We start from the raw sequence: 13,328 nt of genomic DNA, 5'->3' as shown, positions 1-13,328 counted from the left end.
GGCTGTTCCCCAGCAGAGATAGCTAATAACAGTTAAATTTTAAAAATTAAGTAAAAATGGCAAACCCTGGGGAAAGATTAAGAATCTTATTTCCAGGGCACCTGGGTGGCTTAGTGGGTTAAAGCCTCTGCCTTCAGCTCGGGTCGTGATCTTGGGGTCCCGCATTGGGCTCTTTGCTCAGTGGGGAGCCTGCTTCCTCCTCTCTCCGCCTGCTTCTCTGCCTACTTCTGATCTCTGTCAAATAAATAAATAAGTATTAAAAAAAATTTTATTTCCAGAATTAACACATTATTAACTTTAAATTGTCCACTGTTCAAAAAAAGAAAAATCACAAGGCATATAAAGAAACAGGAAAGTATGGCCCATTCAGGGGGAAAGAAAATCATCAGAAACTATCTCTTAAGATCTGATGGCAGCTCCATTAGACAAAGACTAAAAAGACTATCTTACAGATGACCAAATAACTAAGGAAGACAAGGAGAAAGGCAAGAGAGTACTGTATGAACAAAATGGAAATATCTCGAGATACAGAAAACATAAAAAAAAAAAAAAAAACCTCTGGAGCTAAAATTACCATAATTGCAATGAAAAATTTGCTAGAGGGATTCAAAAGCAGATGTGACAATACAGAAGAATCAGTGAACTTCAAGATAGGAAAATTAAAGAAAAAAAAGATGAAAGTGAACAGAATATAAGGCACCTCTGGAACACCTTCAAGCGGAACAATATACGTATTGTAGGAGTTCCAGGAGATGAGAGAAAGGAGAGAGATAACTTGAAGAATTAACTTCCACAATTTGATGAAATACATGAATATAAGCATCCAAGAAGCTCAATGAACCTCAAGAATAAATTCAAAGAAGCCCAAATCAAGACAAATTACAGTCAAAAGACAAAGACAGAAAAATTTGAAAGGCACAGGAGAGAGGACTTGTCACATACAAAGGATATTCAGTAAGATTATCCACAGATTCTTCATCAGAATCCTTAGAAGCCAGAAGGCAGTGGGCTGGTACATTCAAAATATTAAAGGAAAAGAGAAATGGTAACCATGAATCACATATCTGGTAAAATTGTCTTTCAAAAGGAAGGAGAAATTAATTCCTAGATAAGCAATATCCAAGGAAGCTTGTTACCACTAGATCTTCCCAGCAGGAAATGCTAAAGGGAGTCCTTCCACTTGAAATCAAAGGGCATTATGAAGGAATAATGATCACTTGTAAATATAAATACATGGACAATTTACCATTTTAAAAATACTACATGATTTGGGGCACCTGGGTGGCTCAGGGGGTTAAGGCCTCTGCCTTGGGCTCGGGTCATGATCCCAGGGTCCTGGGATCAAGCCCTGCATCAGGCGCTCTGTTCAGCAGAGAACCTGCTTCCCTTCCTCTCTCTCTGCCTGCCTCTCTGCCTACCTGTGTGATCTCTGTCAAATAAATAAATAAAATCTTTTAAAAAAAATTCTACATGATTTAAAAGTTCATGCAGGAGGCACCTGGGTGGGTCAGCTATTAAGCGGCTGCCTTCAGCTCAGGATCACAATCATGATCCCAGGATCCCTGCATCGGGATCCCTGCTCAGTTGGAAGCCTGCTTCCCCCTCTCCCACTTCCCTCTTTGTGTTCCCTCTCTTGCTGTCTCTCTGTCAAATAAATAAATAAAATCTTTTTTAAAAAGTTCATGCAGCTTGTGCATATTTAAGAACAATTATTAGCCTATGTTTTGGACATAAAATGTATAGTATCAGTATCAATAACTGAAAGAGTTGGGGATGGAATTACATGGGAGCAGAGTTGTTGTATGGTATTGAAGTTAGGTTGATATAAATTCAACTTAGACTGTTAATAAATTTTAAAAAAACATTTTATTTATTTATTTGACAGAGATCACAAGTAGGCAGAGAGGCAGGCAGAGAGAGAAGAAGGGAAGCAGGCTCCCCACTAAACAGAGAGCTCCATGTGGGGCTCGGTCCCAGAACCCTGGGATCATGACCTGAGCCGAAGGCAGAGGCTTTAACCCACTGACCCACCCAGGCACCCCAGAGTGTCAATAATTTTTGAATATTCAAGATAATCTCCACAGTAACCACAAAGAAAATAGTGATAGAATATACACAAAAAGAAATGAGAAGGGAATTAAAACACTTCACATTAAAAAAATAAAAAAACAAAAGACAGTAATATAGGAAATGGAGGGCAAAAAAGCCACAGAGAAAACAAATAGCAAAATCACAGAAGTAAATCCCTCGTCGTAATTATGTCAATGTAAATGGATTAAACTCTCCAAGCAAGACACAGACTGACACAATGGATGTTTAAAAAATTATCTAACTAAATAAATAAAATCTTAAAAAAAAAAAAAAAAAAAAAGGGACGCCTGGGTGGCTCAGTTGGTTAAGCAGCTGCCTTCGGCTCAGTTCATGATCCCAGCGTCCTGGGATCGAGTCCCACATCCGGCTCCTTGCTCGGCCGGGAGCCTGCTTCTCCCTCTGCTTCTGCTGCCACTCTTGTCTGCCTGTGCTCGCTTGCGTGCGCTCTCTCTCTCCCTCTCTTTCTCTGGCAAATAAATAAATAAAATCTTTAAAAAAAAATTATCTAACTATATACTGTCTACAGAGACTAACTTTACAGCCAAAGACACAAGTAGGTGGAAAGTGAAAGGATGGAAAAGCATCCCATACAAGTAAGTCTACAACATAAATTCGGACATTTTTCTATCCTAATAAAAGGTTTTATATGGCAAAAGGTATAATAATGATAAACATTTATGAAACTATTAATATAGACCAAGAAAATACATAACTCAAAAACTGGTAAGAAAAAACAGTTTTACAGTAGTTGGAGACTTCAATACCCTGCTCTCAATAATGGAAACAAGTCATTAAGGAAATAAAGGTCTTGAACACCACAATAAACCAATCAGATCTAACAGAAATGTACACAATACTCTAGCCACCATCAAGAGAAAACATTGTTCTCAAGTGCATATGGGACATTTCCATGATAGACCACATTAGGTCACAAATTAAAGCTTAACAGGTTTCAATAGATACTATACAAACTATGTAATCTCAAAAGGATGAAGTTAGAAACTGACAAAAGGCAAATTGGAAAATTCACATATCTGTGGAAATTAAATAATGTATGCTTACACAATCAATGGAACAAGGGAGAAATCACAAGGAATATTGGAAAATACCCAAAATGAAAGAAAACAAAAACACAGGGCACCTGGGTGGTTCAGTCGTTTAAGTGTCCAACTGTTGATTTTGGCTCAGGTCACGATCTCAGGATTGTGAGATCAAGCCCCAGGTCAAGCTGTACGCTCCATGCACAGTCTGCTTAAGATTCTTTTCCTCTCTTTCTCCCCTCCACCTCCTGCCCATATGGACACGTGCACAGGAAGGGAGGGAGGGAGAGCGGGAGGGAAAGAAGAAGGTTTATACTAAAAAAGATCTCAAATCAACAACCTTACTTTGCAACTTAAAGAGCTAGAAAAAGAACTAAACCAGGAGTAGACAAAGTTAAGAAATAATAAAGATGAGAGATTTTTAAAAATAGAGAATAGAAAAACAATAGAGAAAAACAAACAAATCCAAAAGACGGTTCTTCATGAAGTTAACAAAACTGACCAATCTTTAGCTAGAGTGACTAAGAGAGAAGACTCAAATTACTAGAATCAGAAATACAAGTGGAGACATTACTACCAATTCTACAGAAATAAAAAGATTATGAGAGTACGTTGAACAATCGTACACACACACACACGAAAAAATGGAACCTAGATGAAATAGATAATCCTAAGAAACACAAATCCTATCAAGACTAAACCATGAAGAGAATATCTGAATAAACTTATAATTAGTGGGGCACCTGGGAGGCTCAGTGGGTTGGGATGCTGCCTTCGGCTTGGGTAGTAGTCTCGGGGTCCTGGGATCGAGCCCCGCATCATATTTGTACACCCATGTTCACAGCTGCATGGTTCACAACAGCTAAAAGGTGGAAGTAAACCAAATAACCATCGACAGATGAGTGAATAAGCAAAAATATGGCACAGAAATACAATGGCATATTATTCAGCCTTAAAAAGAAATTCTGACACATGGCATAAAACACGGATGAACCTTGAGGACATTATGCTAAGTGAAATAAACCAGCCACAAAAAGACAAATACTAGATGACTCTCTTCATAGGAGGTACCTGGGGTAATCAAGTTCAGAGAGACAGAGAGTAGAACGGCAGTTCCCAGGGGCTTGGCAGCAGGGAGAGACTTTGGAGTTATTGTTTAATGGCTACAGACTTTTGGTTTTGCAAGATGAAAAGAGCTCGGGATGTGAATGGTGGTGATGGCTGTACAATATGAATGTACTTAATACTCCTGAACTATGCACTTAGAGATGGTCTGGATGGTAAATTTTATGTTATGTGTATTTTCCCAGAAATTTTTTAATTTAAAAAATAAAGCATAAAAAATTTTGATGAATTCACTCGAAAGCACTATGCAATAGCAAGAAGAATGACCCGTTCATACATACAGCATGGATAATTCTCCAGATGATTATGTTGTGAAAGAAAACAGACCAAAAATAAGGTATAAATACTTTATGATTCCAGTTGTATAAAATTCTAAGAAAGGCAAACAAATCTGTAGTTAAAAAAAAAAAAAGAAAGAAAAGGAAATCAATGGTTTACTGGGAAGGCAAGGAGGAATAGTAAAAGCCATGAGGTAGCTTTGTGGGTGACGGATAGGTCCATTGTCATGGTTCTGGTGTTGGTTCCCTGAGTGTAAACATACTGAAAAACTTCTTAAACTGTGCACATCAAATACGTACGACTGTTGAATGACAACTGTATCTCAACAAAGCATTTAAAGAAATGGTTGCACATAAAAATCTCATCTCCCATTCATGTCAGAAAATTAGAGGATTTGGCAATCCTACATTGACTCTCTCTCTCTCTCATGCCTTGGCAGGAAAAATGGCTATGTTACAAATGCTACACCCCTGGAGTACAAATCTGCCTTCTCTCAGCTCCATTCTCCCGCCAAAGCAGCAACAGCTGTGGCACGATTACCGCAGGGAGCCTTATACCACAAAACCTTTAGGTATTTGCTCTGTCAGGGACCTAAGTCATAGAACAGAAGTCTGGAGGTCCTGAGAATTTCTGCAAAGCCTGAATCCTGCACAGTCACATTCAAAGGAATATTTGTGGATGTACTTTTAGAACAGGTACATTCTCTTTAGCTTGCTACAGACTCGCCTATTCTAGTCTCACACCCAGTGTTTCCATACCAATTATGGTCTCAGTTGGGCCAGTAAACCTAACAGGACACCTGAATACCAGATGGTAAACTTCAAGGCAAATGGCTCCTTGGCAGGTGTCAGGTAAACAGTGTATACTTAACAGTGCTAGGGAACGTGAGGCATCCCGTGGAAACATGGGGTCCTATTCATGCCGCTCCCAGATGCAGAGGAGGTTGTCACAACTGCCCCATCCTCAGGGTCATCTCTGGCTCACAAAAATACCCGCCACTCAGATCCCAACATTAGGCCCAGAAAATCCTACCATCATTCCCAGGAGACCTTGAGTAGCAACACAAAGGAGGCCAAATCTGGACCGAGAGCTATTCTTCACCATCCTGCTCTTCCTCTGAGGCAATACATTTAGAAACCCTTTTTGATTGATTGGTAGACCTCAACTGTGTTCTCAACCCACTTCCCAATGATCAAAACACATCAGATTAAAGGTGGCTTGATCATTAAGGCAATGTAAAGTAGGTGCTTGTTGGGATGGGTAATGTGGAGTCTGGATAAATCCATTATGAGCATCATATGAGATCAGCCATGTCTTTGAAAGAAGGGAAACTTTCTCTGCAAGCTGCCAGCAGAACCCAGCTCAGGTCTTCACAGTCAAAGATGGGTCATGTCCATAGCTACGCTGGTCAGAGAGGGAAGAAATGACATCTTCCTTGGCCTCAGGCTACTCAGGATTCCGTCTCAGAAAAGGAAGAGGTCCAAACACAGGGACTGGCTGACACATATTCTTGGGAGACCTGCCAGAGCTCTATGGCTTCTACCTCAAACACTCACAGTGGCAAGGCTCTGGTAGAGTCCATGGTGAGAAAAATGCTACTTTGTTCCAGAAAGCTTCCAGCAAAACTAGCATTCGTAGGGACTCTGCCCATTGTGGACATTGGAATGAACAAGGTTCACCCTCTGGCTGATGGCCCCTTCATAAAGACGGTTCTCAGAGCTTATCACCTGTGCACATCGTTGTGCTGGGGGAGGGTGCACATTCTCTGCACTCTTTTCTCTTGTGTGAATTTTCTGGTGCCGGACAAGGGTAGCCCTCTTGCTGAAGGTTTTGCCACATTCGAGGCACTCATAAGGCCGCTCACCGGTGTGAAGTCTCCGATGGCTATGGAGGCTGGAGCTGTGCTTAAAGAATTTCCCACATTCAGGGCACTGATATGGCCGTTCCCCAGTGTGAAGTCTCCGATGGCTATGGAGGCTGGAGCTCTGGCTAAACAATTTCCCACATTCGCTGCACTCATAAGGCCGCTCCCCAGTGTGGACTCTCTGATGCTTCATGAGGTCAGAGCTCCAGATGAAGGATCTCCCACATTCGCTGCACCTGTAAGGCCGTTCACCAGTGTGGATGATCTGATGTTGGATGAGACTGGAGATGCGGCTGAAGAATTTCCCACATTCATTGCACTTATAAGGTCTTTCTCCAGTGTGAACCCTCCAGTGCTTAATGAGGCTGGAGTTGCAGTTGAAAGACTTCCCACACTCTCTGCACTCATGAGCGCTTTTGCCCGTATGGACCCGCTTATGATGAATGAGATTGGAGTGCTGGCTGAAGGCCTTCCCACACTCACGGCACTCATAAGGCTTCTCTCCAGTGTGCACCCTCTTATGCTGAATGAGGTTGGAGCTTTGGCTAAATAATTTCCCACATTCGCTGCACACATAAGGGCTTTCCCCAGTGTGAACTCTCTGATGTCTCATGAGACTAGAGTGTCGGCTGAAGAACTTCCCACATTCGGAGCACTCATAAGGCTTTCCTCTATTGTGATCTCTCTGGTGCTGAGAGAGGCCGGAGGCGTGGCTAAAGAATATCCCACATTTGTTGCACTCAAAAGGCCTTTCCCCAGTGTGGGTTCTCTGGTGCCGAACAGGTGCGGGCTTGTCAGGGAAAGCGTTCCCAAATTCACTGCACTTGTTGTGACATTGTGGGCCAGTGCTCTGGGGAGGCTCCTCCACTCTGTGAACGACCTGGCGCTGGAGAAAGCCGGATGTGGCCTTACCGCCCGCGAAGTCCTTCCCATCCGCCCTGACTGTGAGAGGCTCCTTTGATGTGTCATCTCTGCAGGTCTTCACAAGGGAGGCCCTGTCCTCATCCCTTCTGCCAGGCTGGTCTATGTTCTGCTGCTGCTGAAGGTTTGTACTGGACTCCGACCCTCTCCCAGTAGCCTCACACGCATCTGGTTTCTGCCTGGGATGTGTTACCTGGTGTTCGGTCAGGTGCAAAACGTCTTTCACGGGCAGGCCACGTGCGTCATGGGAGTAGTTTTTGTGGTTGCACAGAGCCTCCTTGAGCTTCCTGTCCTGTGACACGCCTTCTGCAGACACACTACGCTCACCCTCCACTCCACAGCCAACACCTGAAAGCAGAGAAATGCTGGTGAAGCTCCCAGGATCCCTGAGGGAAAGAAGCAGCCCGTGACAAATCATGTCTGACCCTGGCATGAGTCCATGGGACTGCTGGCAGGAGGAGGACCCTGACGTCGGGGTAAGGAATGGTCTGCCGCAGTACTGTGCCTGGCAGGGTCACGAGCCAGGGGAGGCCTTGCCAGGCCTAAGGACACAAGGATGGGGCTCAGTCTTGGGCTGGAAGGTGGGGTCTCCAACTCCCTCCTCTCTAAAGGCTTTGTGGCAGGGCCTTGGCCGCTGCTAGCACACGAGCCCCCTGCAGAACGGTGAGTCCAGGCCCAGGAAAGTCTGACTGCAACTGAGCAGCTCATGTTTACAGACCAGGAAAGGGAATACGCACCTATCGTGACATAGTGAGTGTAGCTCCACGCTGGAGACAGTCTCAGAGGGAGCTGTGTAAAGAGTGAGCCAGGGGACGCAAGTCAGAGCAGAAACAAGTGGGCTGTGTGTCAAGAGCAGGAAAGGAAAGGTAGAAGAGAGATGTGGACAATGACTTCAGTACCAAAACAATGATGAATGCGAAAAAACACTGCAGGTGAGATATGAAGACAGCAGTGACATCACCTGCCCCCCCATCCCCCACTCACCAGAGACAAGTCCACTGTACGCCCCTCTTGCCATGACTGATGTCATGTCCACCCTGTCAGGCACCCACAGCTCTGTCCCCATCTGCGGCTGGGCAACTACGTGAGACCTGAAAGACGTCAGACCTGAAGAAAGACAGGGCAGGTTAGTGGCCAGCACCTGGCCAGGTGACCCACCTGATGACAGACCACAGGAAAGAAATTAAAGAGTACAAAAGGAACACACAAGAGGTACGGCAAGAACATCCCAGTGGTCATGGCAAGCGGGAACCGCATCAGCGTAGTGGCGGTCAGGCCCCAGGAAACGTTAGCTAAAGGACGTGATCACCCAGGCAGGGAGTGGCCGAGCCCGCCGGGATCCACTGGGCCACCATCAGGACTCCTCATTCCCGGCCCCACCCCACAATGCTTTGCGGCAGCAGGTACTGGCGCAGCTCCTGGAGGGGCTGGGACACTGCGCTCGGCCTGGGCCCAGAACGTGCAGCGCATATCTTGGGAGAGTGGGGAAAGAAGCGGTGCCAGTAGGGCTGGTGAAGTGAAAGAAAAGGGGAAAGGTAGAAACGAGCTCAGGACACCCAGTGGGGGTGAAGGCCTTACCCAGCGAGGCTATAAGGGCAAAGTTCTCCAGCATCACATCGCAGTACAGAAGCCTCTGAGCCTCATCAAGGAGCCCCCACTCCTCCTGGGAGAAGTCAATGGTCACGTCCTCAAAGGTCACACAGCCCTGCCATAATGGGGACAGTTCATTCCAGGATCAGCTTCTCTCCTCAGGCACTCCTGTCTGTCCCCTGTTCCCCTTCCTCCCCAGCTTCCCAACTCACAGGAGATCCCAGGCCCTGGCTCCACCGCTGTTTGCTCTTTTCTATGCCTCACCTGACCTCTGTGTCAGTCCACAGCATCAATGGGCGGGGGGGGGGTGGGGGTGGGGGGTGGGGGGGGGCAGAGAGACACCAGGGCCCAACGCCCTCCTCTGTGGGCCCCTCCCATGTCACCAACATTATCTTTCCCATATACAAACATGGACTCAATCTCCTCCCTTAGTGGCCAGTACCAAGGCCCTGGGGCCAACAGCTCACACTCACTCCTTATATGCGTATCACTTCTTGGACTGCACCTTCCTCAGACTCTGGACCTCACCATTGCATCCCCATTGTCACTGTACCCTCTCCCCATCCCAGCCCACATCACAGCCTCGCTACAGACCCTCACATGTCATCACTCTGCACATGACAACCAGAACGTTCTTAGCAAACACAACCATGATCCCATCCAGACCCTTGGATGGCTCCCACTGCCAAGAGCAACACCTGCCCATGATTTGAAGGGCTCCCCGCCCAGCATTTTCCTAGCTTGAGCCTGAGCCGAGCAGAGCCACACAGACATCAGATACCCTCGGGCCTCTCCCTCTTCTATGCTGCACATGGGTTCTCCGAACCCTACCCTCAGGGTCACCCACTCCCAGCTGACCCCATTTGCCACTGAGTTAATCTCCCAACCCAAATGAAAACCCCCGGGCCCCATCAAGGGGCACCACAGGACCTGCTGAGAATGCAAAGTGGTGAACAAGCACCAGCTTAGGGCTCGCTGTAATACTACCTTCATTACTACTAAGCCTACCCATCCCTCCCATAGCTACACCACCTGCTAGACCCCTTTGCCTGCCCCCCTCACCCGGACAACTACTTCTCCATGTCTGTCTCGATGACGTCCAACAAACCAACCACGGTGTCCCAGTGAGAGACCCCGTTCTCCGATCAGAGGCCCCGCCTTCCTCTTTCCCTCTAACACCACTGCCACCATGACCTGAGGTTCACCCTCTAGAACTGGACACACAACCACACTCTTGTCCATGCACCAGATACCACATTTTAGATATTTTAACTGTAAGAAGAGCAAAGGTTATTGATACTGAGCTTGCGACAGGAAGAGAGAGTCTCTGTCGCTCATGTTTTGGCCGACTCAAAGGCAGGCAGAGGAGTGGGAAAGCTTTTAGTGGGAAAGGGAAGGCTTCAGATGTGCCCTGACTGGGGGCCTGCTGGCCAGGAGAGGCTGTAGGCAGGCTAGCTAGATGCGGGGCATCCTATGTGACTGGTTAGGCGTGCGTGTTTGGTTTTCTCTCCTTGGTCCCAGACTAGAAGTAGGAACAAAAATTAGAGAAGCTGGCAGTTATTAATCCAGCCCTAGTCGTGTGGGTTGGATTGTTACAGAAGGTACTGTTTCTGGATTGTCACTAGAGATAGCAATCTGGCTTCTTGTGAGTGGAATTTAAGCGGGCTACAGTCCTGGGTTCTTTGTTGTTGATAAAGAGTTGGTTTCCTGGGCAGGTCCCTGCACGTTGTGGATAAGAATTCTATTTTTATATATGGCCTGGCCTTTGTCCCTTTGTGTACTAGGCCTCTCCTGACCTATACCACCCTCACACACCAGATCCGGTGTCTAGCTGTCCACTCCACTCCATTCAGGGGTCTCTGGGACATCAGAGCTCAGCACGGCCAAAACCTCACTTCTGCTCTTATATTGAAAATTCCTTCTAGAACCAACTTCCCCATCTCAGTTGGCGCATCCATCCTTCCAGCTGCTGCAGCAAAAACCATCCCTTCTCTTTTTCACTTTCCACCTCGGAAAATCTGGTCGGCCTGACTTAAAAGAGGGATCCACAATCCAATCACTTCTGCCTCCAGCCACCTGCACTACTCAACTGAGCTACTCCAATAACGCGCTCCTTGCCCTGCCTGTCTCCACCCTATCCCCAAGTCCGTTTTCCACTCTGCATCCACAGGGAGCCCGTCAAGACCCAAGTCAGATCACCTCCCTCTTCTACTCGAAACCGTCTATGGCTCCCAACACCCTCAGAACTGCTTTTCAGCCCGTCTTTCGGGGCCTCACCGTCTCCCACCTGGTCTCCAAACATTCAGCTCAATCTCTCCGCCAAGCATATGCGCGCGCCGGTGCCTGTGTCTAGAACACCACTCCTCGCCTCCTGCCACTAGATTTCGGATATGCAAAGCGCTCTGGAGGTACCACCTCCGGCCTGGATCCAGCACCCCAGGCTGGGCGTAGCTCCCCTCTAGCTTCCCCAGACTCAAAATCCGAGGAGAAATGGGAGAGGATAGAGACAGACAAGGCCACCTCCGCGGTCCCCGCGCCAGGCACAAGGGCGTGGGGGTCGCGGTGGCTACCTGTGCACTCACCTGTGCAGGGGCCCTGAGCGCCGTCGCCACCACCATCGCTGCCCGGGCTCGCAGCGGAGCCGCCGGAGACGGATCAGCGCCCAATGCCACCATCCTTGCCGGGGCTCGCAGCGGAGTCGGCGGGTACCGAACAGCTTCGCCTGACCCCGGGGCACGGCGGGCCTGGGGCTCCCGGCTGATCCCGGCGTGCGGGAAGCGAGGCGCGGGCGGACCTGGCGGACCCGCGTCTCCGGGGCGCCGGGCGGAGCAGGGGCCCATCCCCCGATCTCGGCCCCCTAGCTCCGAAAAGGGCGGGAGACGCGGGCGCGCGACCCGCCGCAGCGGCCGGACTGGCTGACCTAGAACGCAGGAAGTCCCGGCCCGGAGCAGCCCTGCGATCCCGGGCTGTCATTGGCCCGGCGCCCGGGGCGGATTCCAGGTTCAGTCTCCTCGGATCGCGTTTCCGGTCCCGCCCCCCTGCCGGTTGGTGGGCGGTGCAAGGTGGGGTACTGCGGCGGGGGCGGTGCTTATTGCGGGGGTGCTGGGGGCGGTTCTGGGAGGCGGTGCTGGGTGGCGGTTTGGGGAGGTTGCCGGGTGGTGGTGCGGTCGTGGGGGAGGTGCTCAGTGAGTGGCTCTGGGGGGCATCGGGGCTAAGTAGTTGTGCTGGGAGCGGGGGCGATGCTGGGAGGGCGGTGTGAGGGGACAGTTCTAGGAGGTGGTGCTGGGACGGCGGCGCTGGGTAGTGATGCGTCTGCGGGACGGTCCTCGGCGGGGGCGCTGGATGGTGGTGCGGGCGGGATGACAGGAGGGGGTTGCTAGAACGCGGAGCTGGGAGGGTGGTGCGAAGGGGCGGTGCTGGGTTGTGGTGCGGGAGGTGGGGAGCGGTGGAGTGGAGCGGTTTTGTCGGGAACGGGGCGAGTGGGCGGTGCTTGGGAAGCCGCGGCCCCTAGGGGCGGTGTTAGGTGGGAGAGGTCAGCGCCGAGGGGCGGTGCGTGCTCAGGTTTCCTGCTTCTCGCTGTTTCCTGCTGGTTTTCTGGTATTGGGGGGTCCCGCAGCTTTATCTTCTTCACTGGCCGGCCCCAGACTGCTCTGTCTGGAGCCAAGTCACAGTCGCCCTTAGGGGACTCTCACGGGAGACCAATTTGTGCGTGGGTGCAGGTGAGTCCTGCATCTTTTGATGGGGTCCGTGATCAAAGGAGCGACACTGATGCAAAGCGAAGGTGAAGCAAAGCTTTGTTTCCCGCCAGCAAGGAGGATGAAACCGACTGGCTCCAGTGTCTCTTATAGAGAGAGCGACCGGCTCACAGACTAGCTTTTATAGAGCAAAAGCAATGTAGTTGAGCCTGGCCAATGAGATTGTAACACACACAGAGGAAGTTACATAATCATGTTAGGTCACATGCAGGTGGGCAATTAAATTACAATTTACCCTGTAGTAGCTGTTTGAAGGAACCTATCACTCTGGTCAGAATTGGGCCCCAAGTTCGGCGCCCAAAAGGCAGGGTTTACATTCTTTGGTGGTTAGGGAGATAGTCTGTGCGCTTTATGGATTGGATGTCTCCCCCTGGCGTGACTCGTCCTTGTATTCTGGGCTCTGTTATCTTCCCCTGACCTGACCTGACCTTGTGTTTGGGCTCTGTTATCAGGTACTGGTCGACCATATATTGCTGGTTTCCCAGACTTGCTTCTAAGTAAGTTCCTGGGGGGGGGGGGGGGGACAAGGTCAGTGTAAGTTTTACTGCACAAACAACAAAATGGCTGTTTCAAAAACGTGGAGTCGGTCTGGCTAAGTAGGCCCTTACACATTCAGACCTTCTGGAGGACCCAGGTTCACAGTGACTAATGAAAAGTCAACAC

The 13,328-nt window shown here is 48.9% G+C and overlaps 1 protein-coding gene across 1 annotated transcript; it reads right to left on the bottom strand.

Annotated features, from left to right (window-relative positions):
- Positions 1-5,497: 5,497 nt before the first annotated feature.
- LOC116579904 (zinc finger protein 792-like) lies at positions 5,498-12,021 on the bottom strand. Its single transcript, XM_032325855.1, has 4 exons — positions 11,493-12,021; positions 8,899-9,025; positions 8,305-8,427; positions 5,498-7,668 (listed from the first exon to the last, which is right to left on the bottom strand). The coding sequence occupies exons 1-4, from the start codon at positions 11,748-11,750 to the stop codon at positions 6,161-6,163; spliced, it is 2,016 nt and encodes a 671-aa protein (XP_032181746.1). The 5' UTR covers positions 11,751-12,021; the 3' UTR covers positions 5,498-6,160.
- Positions 12,022-13,328: the final 1,307 nt, after the last annotated feature.

The sequence above is a fragment of the Mustela erminea genome, chromosome 19, assembly GCF_009829155.1.
Source record: "Mustela erminea isolate mMusErm1 chromosome 19, mMusErm1.Pri, whole genome shotgun sequence".
Lineage (NCBI taxonomy): Eukaryota > Metazoa > Chordata > Mammalia > Carnivora > Mustelidae > Mustela > Mustela erminea.
Note: the sequence above shows the minus strand (reverse complement) of the source record. Positions and strands in the feature narration are given on the sequence as shown.

Coding starts and splice junctions, on each gene's coding strand:
- LOC116579904 (XM_032325855.1), bottom strand. CDS start 11,750: ATGGGCCCCTGCTCCGCCCGGCGCCCCGGAGACGCGGGTCCGCCAGGT. Junction 9,026..11,492: donor CGCTCAGGGCCCCTGCACAG/GTGAGTGCACAG, acceptor CCATTATGGCAG/GGCTGTGTGACCTTTGAGGA. Junction 7,669..8,304: donor GTACAGTGGACTTGTCTCTG/GTGAGTGGGGGA, acceptor CTCTGCTTTCAG/GTGTTGGCTGTGGAGTGGAG.